This window comes from Marmota flaviventris, chromosome 1, assembly GCF_047511675.1.
Source record: "Marmota flaviventris isolate mMarFla1 chromosome 1, mMarFla1.hap1, whole genome shotgun sequence".
NCBI lineage: Eukaryota > Metazoa > Chordata > Mammalia > Rodentia > Sciuridae > Marmota > Marmota flaviventris.
In genome coordinates this window covers 16,869,015-16,893,397 of record NC_092498.1, presented here as the reverse complement: position 1 = coordinate 16,893,397, position 24,383 = coordinate 16,869,015, and the positions used below count along the sequence as shown (strand labels likewise).

The window sequence follows — 24,383 nt, the reverse complement described above, 5'->3', positions numbered from 1 at the left end:
GGTGGGTGCTGGGGACTTCTAGAGCTGGACAGCTGCACAGCCTGCAGTGCCTGGGCATCTTGGCTGTACCACCAACACACACAGCCAGCCACCTACAAAGAGACGGGGATGTGGGGCTGGAGCAGCAGAGGGAGACGTCCCTTAATTCTGGAAGATCGAGTCTACAGACAGACACTTCCTGAGCTTCCAGCCTTGAACCTAGTCCCTGCCTTGCCACCTCCTTTGCTCCCTGTCAGTTTAATTCCACCCCTACACAGTCTGCCCCCCTCAGAGGAAGGCTGCAGGGAGTGGGGATGCAGGGCTCGAAATGCATCCAGAGGGAGAAGCTGAATCTGCAACAAGGATCCAAAACCAAAAACTCAGGCAGCAGAATTACGGAAGCAGTCACATCCCTGTTCCTGCCCTCTTGGAGACCCAGAGACCCGGAGCACACACATGAAATGTGACACAATGACACAGGGATTACGGGTGACACTGTAGAGACAGGAAACACTTGTGGGGGCTCAGGAAAAGGGTGGAAAAATAGTGATTCTGGAAGAATCTTCTAGAAGCCAGTGGGCATTTATCCAAATATAGTAAGCAGCAGTTTCAGGAAGACTGGAAAACTAATTTCACACTGAAGATATTAAATGGTAGAAGAGATAGATGGATACACAGGATGGAATGATAGGTAGCCATATAGATAGTAGATAGGTAATCATCAGATAAAGCAATATGGAACCTTGTTTTGTTTTTTATACTCAGAAGCTGTTTCCAGCAATGCCTTATGATTTGAACTTGACAACTGGGGGTGCATCCCATAACCTTTTCTGAAGTGACTCCACCTAAGTAGCCTCAGTCTCCACACCAACTTCATGAAACCAAAATCAAAATTATAATTTCATATTAGAAATGAAGCAAATGAAGCCAAGACAAATAAAATTGAACCAGAGACTCTTTCAACAACCCCCAAAATGAAAATGTCCTGAGTCTGGCCACCTTCTACTAACCTCAAAACACTTTATAGGAAAACTGAAGTCAAGGTCAGGTACTGCAGCCACTCTAAAAAGACTGGACAACAGGGAAAAAAAAAAAAAATGTGCCTGAAAAGCAGTTTTATACAAAGCAAATAAAAATATCCTGATTTCATTTCTGGTTCTAATTCCAGAAGTATTTCAGATAATTGCACAAACCTGTCTTTTTATGAACACAAATAAAACTACAGTTCAGCTCTAGCCTAGGTGATCTCAACTTAAGCATTCGTTACATTTCAGTGAATTTCTTGAGAATCCACTATTTGTCTCTGAGCGCCTATATCTACTTCATGCTGTTTTGTTTTTTTTTTTCCTTTAGTTTGTGGCAGAGGATTAGGAGGGCAGCTTCTAAAAGCAAGAGATTTTACACCCTGAGAAACGATTCTTCCGGTTTCTTTAGAACCCAGATCATCTGGCAACATTGGATCCAAAAACCTGGATGGCCCTGGTCTTTGGGCTGCTGCTTTCTTTAAACAGGTCCCAAGCTCTCTGTCCCTCTGAGCTCCTGGCCAGCTTCATTCTTTCACTGTCTGGCTCTTGAACTCAATCAACAAAGCAAACCGTGTCCAGGAAGATGGTAACAGTCAATGCTAGTGCAATATAACAGCAAGTCAAATCACTTTGTTTTCAAAAAATGGTGCATAGAAAACAAATGGCCAGGGAGTGCCACTGGGGGTCAAGAAGCTGTGTGACCCATCCACTGTTATTCACACTGAGGAGTGAGTAACAGAGGGACTGAGACCCACTGCAGCTGGTGATGCAGATGAAGCAGGTGGCTGGGTCCCCACCAACTTGGTGTTCCATGGCACCATGTGCTGCTCAAGGATATTTGTGGAAGAGTCAGGAAAGAAAATCGCCAAGGAAAAAGCAACTGCCCAGGAGGGCCTAGAGGTATAGGATGGATGGATGGATGAGAGAGGCAAAGGTTGGAAGGCAGCTCAGAGGTAACTGAGAACTCAAAGATATGTCACCAAACCCAAGCGTCACAATGTGAGCAATGAATGACGCTCCTCGGAGAAAACAAAACCTCAAAATAGTTGTATCTTCAGTGCAAAATCCAAACAACTGGCCATGTCTCCCTGCAGAGCCCTATGGAGTGAGAACCTAGAGAAATGAGAGTCAAGTCTGAGCTCAGTGGGAGGAGCTGTGTTCACAGGGGCATCTGCAGGAGGGAAGGAGACATGCCAGTGTCATGCACCTGTCAGCACCGTGTGCATCCCTCCCAGCACTAGCACGCTTTACTCATTTTCTCTCCTGAAGCTTCTTTCTGGCCTTAGATTCCTGCTTCCACCTCCCAGGTCAGGGCAGGGCAAACTGAACCACGCTGACCCAGCAAAACACAGCCAGGTCAACATATCAAAAAGCACAGTCTATAAACAACCCAACCACACCCTAATCTCAAAATAAGAGCACTGACCATATCCATGTCTTGAAACAAGCTGAAACTTCTGAGTGGACGGGTATATAAGGAATTTGTCAGGAATGCAGGGGACAGGGAGCCCAATCCAGATGTGACCCCAAAGTGGGTTCCTGGGAGCCCAGTCACTTCCTTTGGCTCCATCCAGTTTGAGGGGACCTCAGTACTTAGCACACTGCAAAGGGTTGGGTGTCCAATTGTCCTCATGTGAGGGAACACAAGACACTCTAAACAATGGTTCTCCAATTTAACAGGCAAAGGAATCATCTGGGGACCTGATGATACTCAGAGTATGACTCAGAATGTTGGGAATAGGGCCTGAGAGTCTGCATTGGTGATAAATTCCCAGGGATGTCCGTAGACCACTCCTTGAGCAGCAATGTTTCAAGCCATCAATTGGTTCTTCACCTTGGTTTCACTTTAGAAGTACAAGAATGCTTTCAAAGTTCCCTAAGCCTGGACCTCATCCCCGAACCAATCAAATCAGAATCTCAGGCTGGGACTCAAGCATCAAGACTTTTTAAGCTCCCAGGTAAGTATGACATGTAGCCAAGACTGAGAATCACTGCTGTATACAGTGGGGATGGCCAGAGGTTCCAGAGGGTTCCTTTGGCTGAAGCAGCTCAGAGGTGGAGCTGCCAAGGAAGTGACCAGAGGCCCAAGCTGAGAAGGTCCTACACCAGTAGAAAGCACCCCTTCGTCCTGGACAAACACAATTAGGGACCAGGAGGGAAGAGCTGCTGGTGCCAGGGCTTACCCAAGAGTTACAGACACTTATAAATAGCAAGGTTAGTTTCACATTTCCCCAAACTGCAAGCCAGGTTGCTAAAAGGCAGGGCTTGGATTTCTCATTGTAGGTTCCAAAACGGGTAGAGCTACAGGCTCAGTATCTCGACTCTGGGCAATGGGGACCAGGAAAGGCAAAATAAGAAATAAATTTTCCACTGCCACCAATGAAAGCCCTCATTGACCACTCAAAGTGATGAGCTCCTCTCTTCACTGCTCTTATTTAAAGGTCAGCCCCTGGTATTTCACAACGTGACCCCTCCTTTGTCACCAGCTATTGCATACATCTGGAAAGTCAATTCTACAGTTTCCAAATGCTGTAGAGCCCCCCCTACACACACACACACACACACACACACACACACACACACACACACAGACCCTCAATGATGCACACCATTTAGGTGACACCCTTCAGGATGCCATCAGCTGCTGAGGACCTCACTTGCAATGAGGCAGGACAATCTGGGAACAGGTTCTAAACCCTGAATTCAGGGCTGCATAAAGCACTAGGAACAGTTGCAAAGTCAGAACCCTGAGAAGAGGGGAAAGGCCTTAGTGGAAGAGAGAGGAGAGCAAAGGATACAAAGATGCAAAGACAAGGACAGAAAGAGGAGGCCACCAGGAAGGCTAGGTGGAGGAGGGGGCAGGACACGGGCAAATGCCTTCAGCCTCCTCCAACACAGGGCCGGTGTGAGGAGCACAGCCCTCAGGTAAACCCAGACTCTAAGACATTGTGCTCTTTAAATTTATTCACGTTTTCCAGATTTCTAAAAAGGAAAATGTAAGAGACTCAAGGGAAACATATAACACAAGGTCAAATAAAACCCAAAATGGATTCAGAAGGATTATCCATGTGGAAGGACCAAGAAGTAGAGAAGGAGGAAAAAGAAGAAGCAGCAAAATTGGGGCTGGAAAGTACTAGTCTCCACAGAAATCAATTAGGAAGACAAACATCATAGACCAAAAAGGTGTACCCAGAAGCCCCACCCTTGCTTCCAATCAGTTAGCCTAGAAGAGCCACCCAACCAGGTTCTCCGGGATGCAAGGGGTGAGCTCAGGAAGGTAAGAATGAACGTGTGATGAGAGCCCCTGTGGTCAGATTTCAACCTCTGTCTTCTCTGAGCTAGAATCTTGAGAATACTATGAAATGTAAAAGCAATTGATTTTTCTGGCTTATGATGTATGACGGCCACTCATTTCATTTATTCTCCAAAAAACAATGTTTTCTCCAAAAAATGCAAAGGGCTGAGGTTAGGTTTCAGGTGCAGCCGTACAGACACAGCGCAGCTTGCTGGTGAAGGGCTCTCTTTAGTTCTTGGGTGGTAAGCTTACCTGCCAGCCGTGAGGGTCTAATTAGGGCCTAGCAGCAAGAGTGTCCCCTCTTCTCTGGAATGGGTTTCTCTGGAATGCTCTGCAAGGAGCATTCAATATCCTGCACATCCAACATCCTGGAGAGCAATTCCAGAGTGTCCCAGTCCCACATGAGTTCAGGAACTTAGTTCAAGAACCCCACAGGAAACATTTTCAACCTCCACGGGTTTCTTCCAATAGCAGGCACACTGACCTGGTTACCAGCACTGTCACTTGGGAGTATCACGAAACTCCAGTAAGTCCCCAGTGCCATGGACTGAACTGTGTCCCCTGTAAATTCACATACTGAACTCTCACCCCCAATGTGAGGGTATCTGGAGATGACACCTGAGGAAGGTAATTAGGGTTCAATGAGATCATGAGGTTCTCACCCTCCTGATGGTTTCAGTAGCTTTATAAGAGGAGGACACAGCAGGAAGGAAGAGAATTGGCTGGCATCTTGATTCTGGATTTCACAGTGTCTGGAACTCTGAGTAAATGTCTTGTCTAAGCTGCCCATTCTCTGGTGTTTTGTTACAGTAGCGTGAGCAGATGAATACATCTTGATGACAAGCACAGTCTACCTGGTCCACTGAGGAGCACAGGAGCTCCAAGATGCTAGGGCCCTCATTTTTGCGTTGTCTACCATGTAGACCCTAAGGCAAAGTCAGAGAATGTCCCCTAGAGCATTGTCCAGCACCTGGGTGCAGGACCCAGGAGAGGGAAGGGTAAACAGGAGAAGCCAGGGCAGAAACAAAATGCCAGGACTACTGTTCCTACCATAGGAGGGGAAGGAAGAAGAGGACTGAAATTAAAAATTTGCAGAGAATGCTGGTGCTGAGCCAGTGCTCCTTTCGACCTGACCCAAACAAATCTGGCCACCTTACTACCCCTCCAGATGGCACAAGGAATCCCTCAGCACAGCTGACTCTTGGTGCTATTCTAAAATCACACCAACCTGCAGGTCTATTATTAAGCTGCTCCAACCCGGCAAAGCTGCTCACTCCCCAGTCAGTACTTTTATATCCCAAATAACAAGACTATAAATCCCGGGTCAAGCCAGCTCCTGCAAGCCACCTTCCTGGCACTCAGATCGCCATGGATGTCCCTCACTGTTGGCTTTTACCTCTGCTTTGTCTCTCCCGTGCCACTGTCGGCCCTCCAGGGCAGGCCAAGTCTACCGTGGCTTTTGTGATCATTCCAGGGGGCCGGATTCCAGGCTCTGCACTCAAAGGCAGCCCAGTGATTATTGTTGGCCAGCTGCTTTTCCTGAGAAAGCATAATCGGGTCTTTTGATTCCCATACACACACTGCCTGTTCCCTGCCACTCTCCTCTCCAGTGAAAGGGACTTCACAGCCCACTCACATTCTGGCCACAGTTTACAGATCAGGGCATGAGCATCTTGGCTCAGGAGTGCTAGGAAATGCAATGGAGGGTTTTGGCCCATGGTGCAGAAGCCAAAAAAAAAAAAAAAAAAAAGAAAGTAGTTCCCTTATCTGTGAGATGAAGGGGCTGTGCTCAGGCAGCTCACAAGTCCCCACCAGATCAACGACCATGTAAGTCTGGGGACATGTCATCCTGTGATGTGGCAGACCCTGCTGTCTGGCTACTCAATACCCACCCTGCCCCTCCTTCTTACTATCAGACCAATTTTGTTCGGGGTAGGAAAATAACCAGCTATAAAACATGCACCTTCCTGGCCTCTCTTGCAGGTAGGGGTGGCCAGTGAAATTTAAGAGGAATTCTGCTAGAGATCTCAAGAGGAAGCCATGACTTTTCAGATACAGGTACTACCCCTTCCTGCTTCATCCTCCACTTCCCTCCACCATGGAGGCTGGAAGTGCAGCTGCCATCTTGTAGTCACGAGGACAAAAGTCTATCTGCTAAAGAATGGGTGGGAAAATTCTGGGCCCCATTGGAGTTGGCCAACTACTACAGCAGCCTGGTAGGCTTACCCCGGGACTTCTTGGTTCATGACATAAGTAAGTCCCTACATGTTTAAATTACTGTATTTTCCAGCCAAGGAACACATATGCTTGTGATTTTTGTACTTTTTTTTTCTTGTTTTTGATGCTATTGTTGCTTTTTGTCTTGTTTTTCTAAAAGCAAATTTGGCTCTGATGATAGTTTCTAAAAAGAGCAATGAGGGGGGAAAAATACCTACCAGGATATTTTTCTTTCAGTTGGCAAATCCAAAGAACAGACTTTTCCATGAAAGGCGTCTGCATTTCACAAAAGACCAAAGACATCAAAAAGTCTCCAAACTGCCAACTGTTTTGAAGTGATGAAGCTCAGGAGAGAAGAACCATCAGGTAATTTGTTAAAACTTGTCAGTCTCCGAGACCAAGCCTTTGCTTTCTTTCACATTCAACCCCATTATCAGCAACAATATTTTTGCTTTAATGACATTTAAGGCACAGATCCTTCCTCCCAGAATACTACTGAAATTGCCAAAGTAACAAGATACGATGGAAAGAGATCCATTCGTGTGCTAGAATCTCCAAGGGACTTCTGTTAGATAAAAGGCTGATTTGGTCCAGAAAGAAAGGCTCAGAGGACCAGCTGAGAATCCTGCTTCCCAAGAAAGCTCTGCTTCTCTGGACTGCTTTGGAAATCCCAAGGCCAGAAGCAGTCAGGCCACAGGCCAGAGGGAGAGCGTGTGGCTCAGGATAGCAATCCAAAGTTGCTCTGCTGGGAAGCTGCAGGGGTCAGCAGTGTCACTCAGATGAAGCAGCCACTAGCTTCTCCCTGAGGCTGTGGGCAGCAGCCCTGCTTGGGCTGCTCAAGGCCACACTTCTAGTTCCTTGTCTATCTCCTCGTGTTCACAGATTTCTAAATTTATCACAATTAGCCCCTGAAAAGTTATTTATATTAGAAAAAGCAATGCAGATGATCTCAATGTCCAGGAACAGATGGTTGTTTCAGGAGACAGAGACACAGCCTGGCATTCTCGTCTTCCCTCTTAGAGCAAAGAATACCAACACCTGCTGCCAACCCTTCCCCCACCCAAAACCTACAGAGAATTTCAGTTCTTCAGAAGCAGATGATGAAATATCACCAAAGTGGGAATTCAGTTGTGCAAATCAATACCAGGCCTTGAGCCTTCAGGGATTCAGGTAGGAGCCAAAAGAACATGTAGGTTCTTTTTCCATAAGTAGGACCCAATACAAAGGCCATATTTTATGTACTAATTTTTCCCATAAAGTTCAGATTTTAGCTGAAGTTTTCTTCCTGAGCTTCTCTGAAATCATTGAAAAGTGGAGAAAAATAAATTAATGCTCCTAAGTGCCAGGGTCACTGGGTACCTATAGGTAGAGCATGATGCCCTCCAACCCAAGGGGGGGGGCAGGTCTTTCTCCATCTACGTTTGGTCTTGGCCTCAGCCCAGAGTCCCAGACTTTCTGGAAGCTCCCAAATGTGGGCCATTGGCTACAGGGAAGACCTGGAAAGAAAACTTGCAAACCCACAGCAGAACCAGAAAAACCACCACCGGCAACACCTCAGAACTGAGTGCCATCTCAGGGCAGGGGGTTAAAAGTCACACCTTCAAAGACCAGCCTCAGGGTCTTTGGTTACAAAAAATTCCCCCACTGGCTCCTTGTCCCTTTGCAAAGTACAGTGTCTAATGACCAAGTCATCTGTAAATAGAAAGAGGGATGAAAACAGTTTTTCAATTGTTTTCTACTGAAACTGAAATCTATAGCTCTGCACCTGGGTGTTTGACTATGTTTTTGTTAGCACAAAATAAAAACAGCGCACACGCATATTTATGTTTGAGGCTCTCAATAGGCCAATTTGTCTTCTTACTGGGTACAAAGGAAAGCTTATCTGCAGCTAATGTTAAAAAACAAAGTTAAAATCAAAAGCTGCCACAGGTAACCCCAGCCCAGGAATCCACATTCCACAGGTCTGTCCCAGCAGGATGTTGATGGTAGGCCAGGCTGCAGGTGCTGGGGGGCAGGGTCTCTTGGAACTCTTTGTATATTTTTGTTCAGTTTTGCTAGGTACCTAAAAGTGCTCTAACAGCCAAATCTAAAAAACAAACCTGTTTTTTATAAAAGGTGTTTAGCATGGGTGCTTCAGACTCCCAAGGCATTTTCTCATGGAAAGAATGTGACAGTCATCTCATCATCCCATCTCCACCGGGTCCCCAGGCTGCTGGACCAGGGAGTAAATCCTAAACTCCTTGAAGAAGCCTGGGTTGCTCCAACTGGTGGAAGCAGAACTTTCCTTACTGCCCAGCTCTCGTGTGCCTGGCCTCAGATCCAAAGGAAGAGCTTGTCCTCCCATCCCTGTCTCTCATGTCCTCGGGAGGCCTGAGAGCCAGGGAAGGAACATGGTTGGATACCGTAAAGTTGAGAGTCAGGGCAGAATCCAGAAGCAGCACGAAAGAGGGCTCAGGAGGGGAGCAGGGATGTGCCTTGCCATAGCTCCCTAGAGGTCCTGGAACAAGAGCTTGCTCATAGCTTGACATGTTCTTTGAAGCCACTATTGTTTATTTTAAGGTCCTTTCTACAGGCTCCAATTCTAACTGCAAAGTATTTTGTCATCACCTGCTCTTGTTATTATTTCATACAAAAATGGCACCAGTTAGTTTGGGGGTGGGGGTCGTCTCTGTTTGTCTACCACCTCAATACTGCCGATGCCTCTGGGCTAAACTCATCCTCAGCATTCAGTGGATCCCATACTTTCTCAGTGAAAGACTCAGAAGAAATACAGAAAGGAAAAGTCTCCCACTTAGTAATTGTCAGGTAACTCAGGCCACCTTTTCACACACCCTGAAGCCTGAGGAAAACAGATCACACACACACACACACACACACACACACACACACACACACACACAAGGACAAACACTCCTTGCCAGCTGGAAGGACATCCAGAAATAGATGGACTCAATCTGGAGAGAAGGAGGAAGAAAAGACCCTAATAAAGTCACCGAGGCACCAGTGATGTCTACAGGGTCAGATTTGAAGCGTGACATTAATTTTGGTCTGAAAGCAAAGCAGTGCTGTGTGTTGTGCTGCGCATTTACTCTCAGTTGCTACCTTTCTGCAGTCTGTGCTGTGGCCTGGACCTGCGTCTTCCTCCTAGGCAGACACTGCAGGCCATGCCCAGGGTCTGACTCCAGCAAAGACCTATGGCTGCTGACACACAGATACCAATCTGGGCTACCCGCAAAGCAGTCCTCAGGGTTCTTGGCAGTCAACTCAATTGCGCAGACAGTGTCTTTATCTTGACCTCTCTCTAGCAACTCCCTCTCCTTTGGATGCTGTGATGGAATTTTCCTGGCTTTCTCTTTGTCTGCCAATTCCTTCTGCCTTTCACCTGCAGACCCGCTTCCCCTGCCAAGGTATCAGGTGCCCACCCGAGTTCCATGCTCCACTCCTTCCTCTCACTCTGGTCTCTGAATTATTTGATATGGACTCTCGGCTTCGCCACCACCCCACTATGAGACGCATAACACCCAAATCTACATCTCTAGTCCAGGCCTCTCTCCAGAAGTCTACCAGTTTCCAAATGCCTCCTAGGCTCCTGGGTATTCTGCAACACATTAGTCACCACGTCTGAAACTGGACTCGTCATCTTCCCCACCAAACTCATTTGCTCTCCAAATATTGCCAGTCTCTGCCAAGCCATAAATCAGGATGTCTCCTGCACCCACTCTCCCTCCCTCCCCCACCCTCAAATCTCCTAGTCTAGTTCCTAGTCTCCCACATTCGTTTGCTCCTCTCTGGAAAAGCCACCCAGCAGATTATCTTGGCACCACCCCTTCTTCCTTCCAATGCATCCTTTATACCACTAGGGTTTCTTTCTGTTTCTCTCTGGTTAAAAGCCTCCCACCCTCCTGCATACAAAAGAATACCCAACTGGCCACCAAAGCAGGCAAACCTTCTATGATCTTGACATATCACCCAACACTCTCTACAGAACACTCTATTCTCAAACCAAAAAAAAAAAAAAAAACCTACTTGGGATTCCCAGGAACAACCATGACCATGTATACATTTCTACCTGTTGTTCCCAAAGCCTGGAGAACTCCTATTTATATCTCAACATCCACTGCAAACATCACCTGTTCTGTGAAGTGTTCCTCAGCTCTTCATCCCCTTCAGACTTATCATTCCATCCTCTCTGTTACAGAAATTCTCTGAGCACAGCTCTAATGAAATACCTACATCAGGTTATTGACTTGTAATTCCAAGACTTGCTTACCGACCTTCCTTCCTATGCTGCTGGGAGAGCCCCTTGCCTGCAACATGTGCAGATTTAGAAAAGCAGTTCATAAAGTTCCTCAATCTGCAGAACAACCAGCTGTGAGAGATGTTTCCCCAGGATGTGCAGACAGGAAACAAAGGGAAGCAAGGAGTTAATGGCGGAACCTTTAAACACACCCCCACTGGTAACCTTGGGTTACATTTCTGTTTAACACAATTGGCCAGTGAAAAAGAATTTTCATCACAAATCCTATTTCCTCCAAGTTTTCTAAAAGCATGGCCCTATCAGTTTGAATCCTGCAAGCTCTTTCTCAGCCAAAAGGAATTTCCCTTTACACAAAAACTATTCAGACATTTCCAAGATATGAAATATTAAAAACCAGGACTTTCCACTCAGACAACTGGGAAACTATTTGTGGATTTTTTTTTCCCCAGACTCCTCTTATATATGCCAAGAAGTCTAAGGAAGACTTCTTTTAATGTTAAAAAAGTGTCTCCTACCTGCTTTTTTTCCATTCTTTATTTTGTCTGGGTTTTACTGAAACAAGGTTTTAAGTCAGAAAGCAGAGACTATAAAATGCAAAACTACCCTTGCCAATTGAGTTGCCCCAGTGAAATATGCTATCAAATGAACGTTGCTGTTGTGTTAATAGCCCATTTTTTTAGACAGGAGACATTCAATGGTAGAAGTGCAATACATGAAATACAAACAGGACTTCAGGACCATGTAACACAAATGCAGCATTTAACAGGGTGTGAAGCAAAATGCACTACAATGCATTCACAGGTCAAAATGCTTTATTTCCCAAGAAAAACTGTCTTCTAAGAGCTAACATTGATATGTCTAACAAAAAACAGACATGAATATTTGGGTGGTTCAGTATAACCTAGCTCAACTGAAAAAAAAAAAATCAACATTCTTCAGTAAACATCAGCAAAGGTCAGATAAACAAATGATACCAGTAGAGAACAATGTAAAACTCTAACATGAGGCCTTTTAACATGAGTGGACTGTAACTGAGCCTAACTACTGCTTACAAACCAGAGGAATATAATGTACATGATCTGAGAGGCTCTGTCTCTCCTTTGCATTAATATTCCAAGCAGTAGAAAAAAATTATATGCCCACCAAAATCCAAAAGGTTTACTAAGCCAGAGTGTAAGCAAAAGTCTAATCAAAACAGCCTGCACCTAATGGGTGACATGGATTCTAGAAGCATCTGTGTCCCAGGAATGACTCCTGAGCTCCTCCTGGGCTTACACTACAGGAGAGCTAGGTCACTAAACCTTCCCTGACATAAACAGAGTGCTGTGATAAGGGAGATCAAAGTGTCCCCAGCTCTTCTTAGTCAGAGTAACACATCACGAAGATTCAAGGGTTACCCGGCCAGAGTTGTTCTGCAGCCAAAGAGAACCCAGAAGACTCCTGGGTCATACTCCAAAGATCCCCTGCTTTCCATCAGCAAACAACAGACACAAAGATCTAAGAGCCATCTGCACTGAAGACAACAGAGGGGACAGACAGGGAAGCGACTGAGAGAAGAGAAAGCTAAACACTAAATGCTCACATCTGACAGGCGAGAAGGAGAGGAGGAAAAACTAAGCCCCCCAGAGTGCCATGAAACCCAAGCAAAAATGAGTTAGAAGATGGCCCTGTGGTCGATACTGCCAGATATTTCCATGAAGCCCAGCAGATAAGGACAGAGAAGAGATTCTTGGACTCTACAGTTACGGGAAGGTCGAAGGACCTGTGATCATCATCAGAACTAGAGCCGAGGTCTGCACAGGATTGGCAAGTGAGGAAATGGGGGCCGCAGCTGTTGACCGCTTGTTTGAGAAAACCTAGCCATAAACAAGACAGGAAGAATGAGTAAGAAGGGGCATCTGGCAAGCATGTGTGCAAGGCAGAGACCTGTGTTTACAGCAGAAGGTAGAAGAGGGGAAGAGAGAAAATACAGATGCACAAAAAAGAATAATAACAGACCCCATCTGCTTCTGAATGATGTCAGACTCCTAAGGTTGGGACATTTCGTCCTCAAAGAAAAGACATTTGACTTAGATGGCAAGGTGGAAAAATGCATCTACTACAAGCCAGGAAATGGCATGAAGAGAAACCCAGATTCAAATAATTTGCCTAAAGCCACCAGGGAACCAATGGCTGTCCACACCAAATCTGCCTGGATGCAAGCCCCACCCTTTTCCACAGCACTGCCTTCACCTCCACTCCCAGGGAAACTGGGGCTGTTAGTCACTCTACCCTTATTACCTTCTCTAAACAAAACAAAAATAGATGCTGACACTGAATTACCCAGGTTACTGACATAATAAATGTCTACATTTGCAGAAACATTCAGAAGAATTCAGAGTTTAAAAAAAAAAATACACTAACAAAAGAGGCCCAGGCCACTCACTCGGCTTATCCATTCTCCAGGATGCCCTGCTCCACTGTGTCAGCAACAAGTAGTTATTATGTAACTTTGCGCACCCTGCTCTTGACTTAAGCATCCTGGGGGCATAGAGAAGACATAACTTTGTCTCCTGTCCTCAAGGAGCTTCTGTTTCATCTGGGCAAATCTCTACTGCTCCAAGTTTCAGATTCTCCATAGGAAAAATGGCCTGTAACCTTCTATGCTCCTAATATATGTCCTAAACAATTCAATGCAGGGGAGAAAAATCAAGGTCACTTAGAAATTTATTTTGTAGAGCCAGCAAGCAACTGATGAGCAGGCAGAAGGAATAAGCTCAAAGAAGGGGAGTATGATAACTTCCTTTCAATTCTGATCTTGCAGGAGCAGGGAACATAAACACTACCCCTTCACTTATGGGATCACATGTGGATATTTCAAATGACCTGAAGTTATAGGCCTCAACCATATCGATTGCCTGGCAAAAGACTAGGGCCATTTGTCCCAAGAGAGTCAGAAGACAGGTTAGAGCCATACCAGGCTGTGGCAGTCCGTTCAAACTGCAAACACTCACATGCAGCATCACCCGTATTTGAATAGCCATATGCAACAGGAAAAGTTGTTCCTTTGAAAGACGGCATTCAGCTTTCCACCCGCTGAGGACCTTGAACAGAGCAAGTCATTCTTGTCTTACATGTCAAGCAAGATTATAGGCTCAGCTAGATACCACCAGCCCTGGCATGACCCTGCTGCTGGGAGTCCAAATAATATAGTTAATTCTATGTGTCCTAGTTAAGTGAGCCAGGACATAGCACCCCCACCCCCACCGTGAACAGCCTTTGCATGCACTCCAGAGAGGCCCAATCTGCCTCTTAGTTTTCCTTCATTGGGCAATAGGGGCACAGCTAAATAATGTTCTCAGAACTTTGCAAGTATCGTGATTTTGCTCTTTTGCTCTCAGGGCAAATTACTGTGAATTTTAAAGCATTTTCTAGTTGCCAGCCCACCTTTCTGAGCAAACAAGCACACCTTTTTTAAACGAATACACCTTTTGGCTAAGGAAAGAACTGTCAACTCAGATTATTGCACTAAGGGTCAAGCCAGCTCCCGATATCTCTTTCATCTCTAAATGATTAATCTAAATCCATCATATAAATCCCATGCTTCTTTTTGGTTTAGAAATGATCTTGTGGCCCAATCCTTACCAAGAAAGCTCTAACAAGAATCAGGTGGTGGACTACTAAGAAAAATCTCTTCCATTCTAAAAAAGGGACATAAGGAAGTGATGACATTTCTTCCTCTCCATACCATCCGAATGCAACATCTGCAGCTCCTATGTCCATCATGTCTCCAAGATGATGGATGGAACCGAGGTCCATGGGAACACAGAGGAGCTACTGAATCATCAAAAAAGGAAGCTATGTTCCCAGGCCTCTTGCACTAAGAGATAATAATTTGCTTGTAGAAGCCAAATTGAAATGGCTTTTGGATACTTGCAGCAGCAAGCATTGTGATTAATTCAACTATTAATCAAGATGCAGTGCCTCATTTCTCCTGCAAGAACAACAGCACAGCAGAGCTGTTTCCACAGAACATTATAACTCAGAGACCTTTTGAGAAGGAGGGCAAATTCAAAACTACTCTTCCCACTCAACTTTCAGGGTCTCGCCCATGTCTACCTTCCCTCAACCAATAGTAATACCACAAGAACAATTTCAGAGATACTAAAATAGTGGGTTAAAGATTTTTTTGCTGAGCCAATGGAAATCCCTTAAAATGTAGGTAAATTAGCAACACATGAACCAAAGGCTGCCTTATGGGTTCATGTATGGAACAATGGGGAAATTCACCTCCCATTTCCCAAGTATTCCTCCCCTACCATCTTCCTACTGTCCTAAGTTCTCCACTTAGAGATTCACCCTCTTGACCCAAAGTAATTCTAGTTGAATGTAGATGTCCATTTAGGGGTAATACATTTAGCCTTACTAACATTTAAAATTTTAGCTTAATTCTATCAAATTGTTCCTGTACATAAAATTAGAAAAGAGAGGACTAAAAAGAGAACACTTTCCAATAATCCCTTATGACCTAAGAAGAGAAGGAAAGAGGCAAAGGTATAGAAAGGCTCAAAGAGGGCCTTGAAGACAGATTATACTCACTTCACAATTTTGTATCCTGCTAGAATTCTATGCCTATTCAGCTGGTAGAGGACAGGTGACCAGAAGTGACAGCATTCTGAGCCAAGCAGTACTCAGATCCCCTTAAGATTCTGGGTCCCCTTAAGAATTTGGCCAGGAGTCAATAGTAGGAGATGAGCCCAAGCTGGATCAGAAACCCAAATCTTCAATATCCCATTGGAACCGTATCAGTCTCTGTGCCCAGTGGCAGGAAGAGGAAACCACCCAGCCTGTGAGATCAGCCAACTTCTTCTCAGCAACCAGTGCACAATGAGGGAGCTGGATGCTTTCCACATGGACACCAGAGGCAGGTTGAACATTCACTACCTACTACTGTCTGGGTTCAGCCCTTTTACTTTACAAACTGGCCAGCAATAAAATGTGAGTAGCCTAACCGCCAAATAATTTTACAAATAACTGGCTTTAATATGTTTTGCATTTAAAACAAGCAGAACTTCTGTTGCTATCTTTGCAAAGACTCGGAATTTCTATTACATACTTTTCAAGAAGTATGTAATATGATCATTACAAAAAAATTATAAAATCTTTATTTTCCTGATGCTTAAATAGGAATATAAAAAAGAAAGTTGCCAAGTGTTATGGTTTAGATATGAGGTGTCCTCTAAATGCTCATGTGTGCAATAATGCAAGAAAATTTAGAGAAATGAGTGGGTTATGAGAGCCTTAACCCAGTCACTGATTTAATCTTCTGATAGGGATTAATGTATAGTGTTAACTATAGGCAGGTGGGGTCATTGGGGACGTGCCTTTAGGGTATATATTTTGTATCTGGCAAGTGAAGTCTTTCTTGCTCTCTCTGCTTCTTGGTGTCCATGTCCTGACTTGCTTCCCTCTGCCATACCCTTCCACCAGGATCTTCTGCCTCACCTTGAGCCCCAAGGAATGGAGCCAGCCTTCTATGGACTCAGACCCCTGAAACTGTGAGCCTCAAAATAAAGTTTTCCTCCTCTCATCATTCTTGTCAGGTCTTTTGGTCACAGCAGCAAAAAGCTGACTAAAACATCAAGTTAATGAGATTTATCCAACACAAGCCCCCTGTCAACTACCACCCAGAGGGCCTCTTTCTACCAAGCATTCCCACTTCCCCTACTCTCTATCCAAGGGCTCCAGAAACTTGAGTAGCATTGAGTTTTAACATAGCACTAAAGTCCATTTCCCCCCAAGGACAGTCAGATTAAAATTTTCTCTAGTCCAGTTTCAGCCTGTAAATTGTAATTTTTTCACTTTCTAAACACATCTGGGAGATCAAGATTGAACAGTATCAAAGGGCATAATGTATAGCTGAGCCTCCTCCCTCCCTCCCTCCCTCTCCTGACCTCCAGTTCCCCAAATCACCTTCCCAGAAACAATCAGTTATCCACTTCTTGAGCATCCTTCCAGACATAGTCTGTGCATATATAATATACACAGATAATGGGACTGGGGTTGTGGCTCAGCGGTGGAGCACTTGCCTAGCGCATGAGAGGCCCTGGGTTCGATCCTCAGCACCACATATAAATAAATAAATTAAATAAAGGTATTGTGTCCAACTTCAACCAAAAAAATAAATATAAAAATATATATACACACAGATAAAATGTACAGATTATTTTGCTTTTTAAACTGCAAAGGTCCACAGAGAATTCCCAGAAATGAAATTTGCACAGATCTTACAGGAACACAACATGAATGTTAAAAATTCCCCAACATCCTTGGAATAAGAGGCAAGGTATCTCACAATGATATCAAATCTTAAGATGCTCCTCATTTTCAAATCTCTTTTCTGAACCTGCTGTGTGTGTGTGTGTGTGTGTGTGTGTGTGTGTGTGTGTTGCTAGAGACTGAACCCGGGCCTCCAGGTTGCTAAGCACATGCCCTATCACCAAGCTACTCCAGTCCTGAGAACTTCTTTAAGCTTTAAGAAGTAGCCCAGCTTTAGAAATTCAGGGTCTGGTGAGCAAGTCCATTTTTGCCCCATTCGTGTGCTTTGTTATTTTGTAGACTTTCAATCTGTTTCCTCTAAGCCTTTGTCCTTGTGAACCAAAAGACTTCATAACTAACCAAATGAGAAAAACATTGCTCTTGATGGCTCACAGAAGGCACCTGAGAAACGTTATAATCCCAGCCTTGGGCGACTTGAACATTTTTGAAATCAGGTATGTGACAGGTTTGCTAAAACAGAGCTTTAGCAATCATGCATGTGGTAACCAAATCCCTCTTTAGAACAGTGAGAGGGATCATGCTAAGAAGGTTTGGTGGCTGCCATCATCAGCCCTAGTTAAACATTAGCTGCTTTTGAGCTCAGCAGTTTGTGTATCCCAGTCATTCTCTCCCAATCTCTTATTCAGACACTTATCTTTACGTCAGGATTCCTCATTCCTGCAGCATGATGGGCAAGAACTTGGGCTTTGGAGGCAGGGAAACCTGGTTTTGAATCCTGGTTGTGTCACTGATTAGCTGTGGGGCCTGAGCCAAGTTGCTTAAACTCATTAAACCTTGGTTTTCTTATATTTAAAATGAGAATAAAGATGGCTCTCTCGTTGAGTCATGAAGAGGGATAAATGACATAAAGCACTAAACATAATGTCTTTTAGCAGGACCAGCAACATAATTTAGGGAACCAGAGCAAAATGAAAACGTGGATCCCCTGTTCAAAACTGAGTCAGAATTTCAAGATGGCAAAATAAATCAGAGCATCCAACCAAGAGTGGAGACCTGGGGGGCTGGAGAGTGAGCAGGTGTGTGCAGGCATCCCTCCCCCTAGGGAGAGTGGCACTCCACAGATGGGAGCCATCACCACCTCTGAACACTTTCCCAGCTTACACCTGTCTGCTCACTGCAGGCTCTCCTCTCCCTGTACCAGGCCCAATCCACTGAATTTGTAAAGTTTCCCTGGGTCATTGCCAAAACAGGCACTGGTGTCTTAGAAGTAACCTGTATTTTCAAGGAAAAGAACTCACCAAAATGGGGAAATCTAAAACATGAGAGGATGTTGCCATCAGCTCATACCAGATGTGCTTTCACCTTCTGGCCTTTGCCTGGTTTCTCATCCTGTCAAGACAACACTCTTACCTGTCTCAAATCTTTGTGCAAAAGGCTCATTATGCTAACTTATTTCCATACCATGTTTTGCCATTCCTCTCTCTTGAACTCTCTATCCCCATTATCCTGTTCTACTTTTACTTTTTCCATAGCACTTATATTGTTTTACATACTTTTTTGCTTCTCTGTTTATCATTTATTATTTATTCTTTCCTAAGTTTGCACATATGACCATGCACACACGTGTGCACACCCACATATGCACACACGCACATGCACACACACACATACTAGAATGTAAGCTACTCAAGGTCAGGAATTTTTGTCTGCTTTTGTTCACTGATGTATCCCAGGTGCTTAGAATAGTGTCTGGCACATAGAAGATATTCAATAAATATTAATTGAAAGAATAAATATACCTGTGAATACACACGTAATCACATCAGGCCATCTTTTTTCCACATGTAGATTCAGCTAGAGGTCAGGTCACCCCATGTTACAGATAAATGGCAATGATAACTGGATACCCAAAAAGAGTTCAAGAAACAAATGGGAACGTTATATACTTTCAAATCTCTACCAAACCTCTCTTAGTTCAAAGGACTGTAATCCAAAGGTCTATGCTACTAAATCCAATGCCTCTTTCAACACTGACTCATGTATGCACAGCTAGTTGCCATCACTTGCAGCAATGAGCAGCATTTCATGTGTGAGCTGTTCAGAAGGGAAACACTTGTCTAAGTAGAGAACGTAAATAGTCATTTTAAAAAGGATTAGTAGAAAAATCATCCCACATTACTGCTTTACCACCATAACAGAGAAAAACTGAGCTATTCATATCAAAAGGAATTTAATCTGTCTACCCCCAAAACTGTACAGAAAGACATTAGAGTCAGTCCAAGCTGTATGTCCTGGTCCTGAAGTTAACGCCACAGTCACAGGCACCATCTCAAACCCTGACCTGTGATCTCACAATGCAAGCCACAGGGTCCCACCACCTGAAAAACTACCCCAAATCTGTGCATTATAGCAGCTAGATGAGACATTTTCCTGGTAATAGAACAGTATGTTTGAGAACAAAAGAGAATAGCTTCCATTCCATACATGGTTAAAATGTAGCTCATGTCAGTATAAACATCTGGAGCACCCAAGACTCAGAAGATAGTTGAGGGCCAAAATCCAAGTTCTTTATGGAGGTCAGGAAACACATCTGAGCTCCATTCCAAATACAGCCCACATGGTCTCCTTGGGACAGGCTCAATGAGCAAAGCCCAGATCACACTGAACATCTGGCTTTTGCCCCAGCATGAACTACCACTCCCTCTCAGCCCTACATTCTGGGTTTTTAAAACAAGCCCTTCTCAGCTACCTCAACCACTTTGGTAGGAATCAACAGGGAGGCCCTCAACTCTTTTCCCAAAATAACGTAAGTCAGAGGCAAAGGCCAAAGAGGTGGAGCCTGCAGGCCATTTTACAAAAGTTTCAAATTTCGTGGCACTGACCCCATTAAAAGAACCGTAGAGGGAAAGCAGCCAAGTCTCTCCTTTCCTCGTCAGTGTTTGCTTTCCCTCTCTCATTACAAACTTCTACATGTCTACAAAAGAAACAAAGAGATAAAGATATCTCCAACAAAGGCATATGATCAGTGCTGGCTATCAGAAACAAAAATTCCAATTTGCAAATTTAATATCAAAAAAGTTGAAATTGAAACATTAAAAGAAATGTGCTTGCTCTGTGACAGCTTAGTCTCTGAGGCATAGAGGGAAGGTGAGCTATCCCACCTTCCTCAAAGGCCTTCTGAAATATGTAACTGCCTCAGATTTTCCATACTGATCTTTCCTCTAAAGAGGGAGGAAGCAGATTTCTTGGCAGTACAGTCTAAAAAGCCAAATAAAGCAAGCAGCCTTCCTCCTAATGGAGAGGAGGCTTTCCAACACATACATGTGCACACGTGTACTTTTAAAAATGCAAATAAAGGATGAGAGGGAGGGAGGGAGGAGGGAGAATATGAGACAGATGGAAAGAAAATGCTACTTTAGCTTGCCCCGTTTAAAAAAAAAAAAAACACCTTCCGACAAAAATCAATAGCAAACTAGGCGGTGGCATATTATTCTCAAAAGACATCCCCCTCCTCCCACAGTATCGTTAGCAATATTACGGATATGAAAAGGCCGCAGGAGAAAAGTACAAATAGCTAACGGAATACAAAGTGTCATTATTCTTAGGAGAGTTTCAAAGGGCCCTGTGTGCACCTTTAGCTGTAAGAACAGAAAAACTACTCCTCTCTCCAGACTTCTTTATTCTGGCCATGCCCTTTCCCAGACATTGTTTTCCCACTTCGCAGGTCTCCAGCTGTTCCTCTGATAACATCACCTCCCCCCTTGAAAAGCCACCCTGTCCCCGCCGCGAGTCCTCACCGTGTGGTACATGAGGGCCTCGGTCTCCCCGGGCTCTGACAGCTCGCTCAGCTTGCGGTCCCACTGCAGGACGCTCTGCTCCCCGCTCTCCAGCACCTCCATGGTGGTCGGATCCGCGCTGGGCCGAGGGTGCTGAGGGCAGGAGGGGACCGGGCGGAGCCGCCTTGAAGCAGCGAGATTCCTTTCTCGCGTGTGGTGCGTGTGCGTGTGTACGAGTAGTTTGTGTTCTTAGACAGGAAAACGTCTGCTTCCCTGCCTGAGAGAGACCGCCACGGGCTCCCGTCCAGTGTTCTCGGAGATCCGAGAATCCCCAGAGGACGCCAGCCGTCCACGGCTCGGACCGGAGGCTGCAGGGGTTAAAGTGGGATGTGCATTCAAAATGAAGTCAGCTCACTTCCCAAGAAAATCCCTTCGCAGTAAGCCCACTTCCCACTACCGCTCCAGACACAAACTTTCAGAGTCCCCTGGGATTCTCAGCTTAGCTCCAGGATCCAGCTGCGACCCCACCTCCTTCCAGGCCACTGGCCAATAGGATGTTCGACTCACCGCTGGACCCAATCAGAAGTCTTTCTCTCCGCCTTGTACCGCCCACAAAGGCAGAGCCATGAGAAGTCTCCGCCCATGCCTTGGAATGTGGGCGGGGGGCGCCCTTGACGTCACCGGGGAACTCCTCCTGCCTGAGAGGAGCCAGCTGCCGGCGGTCTGCAATAGCGGACCAATAGAGTGCTTGGATCCGGAAGTGATGGACAGGGAGACGGACCAATAACAGAGAGGAATCAGGGAGGCACAGCCAGTCAAATAGCGACAAGAATACATTTTTATAAAAAAGGGGGGCCGAACCCTCTCCCCTTCCTGAGGATCCCCAGAAATTAGCCGTCTCACTGAGAAATGAGAGTTGCTGCGCGACAGAATTAGAAAAATGGGGCAGACTTAAGTGCTGTCCAAAATGTTGCAAATACGTTAGCTTATTTGAGTCGGGATTTTTTAAAAAATTCATTACGCACGAATATAAATATTCCCTTAAGCAAAGTTTGTATTGGTACATTTCTATCAAACTGTCATTGTTCTTCACATTTTCTCCCATTCTCTGTTACTGTTTATCTATCTGTCTATATCTAAATCTAGTTAGATATAGATAGATAGATTTTTTTTTTCTTTTTTATGGGCTTCACTGTTTTTGCTTTCATTCAACAGACATTGATAAGAGTCAGTGACTGTTTTTCCAGGTCCCACAGCTGTGAGCTAAAGTTCTTCAATTCTTTGAGCTTTACTCCGGGTGGAGTCAGATTAATAAAAAGCTAAAGAAAGGAAGGCATATTATAATTTTGGAATGTGATACTTGCTATAAAGAAAAATTAAAACAGGGTAAGAGGGTGGGGTAAGTGGATGTTATTTTAGATGTTGGTCAGGGAAGTCTTTCTGGGTGGGGTGACTTTTGAGTAGCATCTGAATGGAATTAATTAGTAGGTGCACCTAGCCGTCAGTGGGGGGAGAAAAACCTGACAGATGGATAGGAGCCAGACCACCCCACCTGTCTAGATTAGAGAAGAGATGGTTTTTCCTAAAGAAATTACCCCCAGCATTGTGATTTTTCTTCCTCCTTTTGATTCCTCCTTTTAAAGAAACAGTCCTTGAAAATATAATTTGCCCATCTTAAATATAAAGGAGCCTTGCAATAGTGTTTCTTGGTAGGTGTTTCTTGCAATAGTACATTCAGACATCAGGTATTGCTTTGTCCCCTTGACAAATATTTATTGGTGGGTGGAGACAGTCAAATGTCTTAGAACTTTATGTTGTCTTTAAGCAACAGTTTATCTACTCTATTTTTCTGGTACTATCTCTTGGAGTCTTTTGAAATCATTCAAATGTTTAAATAAAAGGTGTAGTTTATGGGCACAGACCTTCCTTATATAATTGTTTTCTCTTAGGTCCTTGTTTTTTCTTTTCCAACCTATTAGCCTCCTTCACCATGTCTTTTTCATAGATCACCTTTTCAACTTTTAAAGACCTGCGTTTTTAACGTAGTGTTCAACATGAACAAGTAAAATTAGAAACATACATTCTCTTTATGCAGGTGTTTTATCTGCCAGACATTTCTTTTTTGACAAAGTCTGATCCTGGTTATGCCCCTTAAGGCAGGCAGCTTCTCAGATGGCTTCCAGTGACCCCAAGTCCTGGAATCAGCACCGGTACATAAGCACCCCACTTGAGTGTGAGCTAGACCTAGAGACTTCCTTCTAACAGAATATGGCAAAAGTGAGGAGACATCACAAAGATTCTGACTCCTGACGTGCTTGTTCTCTCTTCCTCTCTTTCTTGCTTGCTCTGGAGAAAGCCAGCCACCATGTTGTAAGCTCCCTATACAGAGGCCACTGTAGCAAAGAACTGAGGAAGGGTTCCACCATGAGTCAGCAAGGAACTGAAACCCTCGGTCCAGCAAACCCTGAGCAACCAAACTTAGCTAATAACCACACAAGTGGATGTAGAAGTAGAGCCAGGGTGAGTCTTGAGATGCCTGCAGCCTTGTGAAAGACACGGAACCAGAGCACCAAGCTAAGCTTCGCACAGATTCTTCCCCTGCAGGCACTGAAATAATCCGTGTATGGTGTCTTATGCCACTGAGGTCTTCCTTTGTACAGTAGGTGACGTAATCACTGTCACTCTAAGTGACATGGTTAAGTACATCTGTCCTCTAGTAACATCATGATCTCTAACAGTATTTTCAGCCTCCTTTGTCTTGTGTATCCTTTACCTGCTAAATGTGACAAGACTTCTAGCCAGCCCATTTTCCTGCTTTACATCTTGATTACTAAAGCTTTTCCCCTCCCCTCTTTTTATTAGGACTGAGCAATTTAGTGGTCTCTTTCTCCAGTCTGTCTGGCAACCTTTAAGAGATAGTGACAGCTGGGCACCATGGCTTGTGAGGCAGAGGCAGGAGGATGGCAAGTCCAAAGCCACCTGAGCAACTTAGCATGACTTTGTATCAAAATAAAAAGTCAAAAGGGCTAGGGATATAGCTCAGTGGTAAAGCACCCCTGGGTCCAAGCCCCAGTACAGGGAAGGGAGGGAGGGAGAAAGGGAGGGAGGAAGGGAGTAACTGCATTTGTTCCCTTCTCTATTATTAATGAATGGCGTCTGCATGATTAGACATCATACTTTCCCAAATCAAAATCCAATATATGAACTGACAAGATATATTTCTTATTTTGTTTCCTGATATCATTTCCTTTCTTCTCATGCACCAACTTTTTTGTTTTACAAATTTGTTCTTCTTGCTTTCTATACCTTCATCTCAATTATAAAGATAAATTGTGTTCAGAATTGGGCCCTTGGCCAATCTCTCTGTCATGAAAACAGAAACCACTTTCCAAACTGATGTGGCCCCATTCATCAGCAGGCTTTGCATCTGACTAGTCAACAGCTATCAAACCATTGAAATTTCCCTTTTAATAGCCCAGTTTTCATTTTATCCACAAAGTTTATTAAGTACCTGGGAAATTCCAGACATCATTTTAGTCACATTTTTTTTTCTGTAAAAAGACTCTTAAAAATAA

General features: G+C 44.5%; 1 protein-coding gene across 1 annotated transcript in view; it reads right to left on the bottom strand.

Moving 5' to 3' along the window:
* Positions 1-21,308, bottom strand: part of Creb3l2 (cAMP responsive element binding protein 3 like 2) — a 108,650-nt gene extending 87,342 nt beyond the window's left edge. The window contains exon 1 of the mRNA XM_027952176.3: positions 20,830-21,308. Coding sequence (XP_027807977.2) covers positions 20,830-20,931 — 102 coding nt within the window. The 5' untranslated portion in view covers positions 20,932-21,308. The remainder of the gene's footprint in view (positions 1-20,829) is intronic.
* Positions 21,309-24,383: the final 3,075 nt, after the last annotated feature.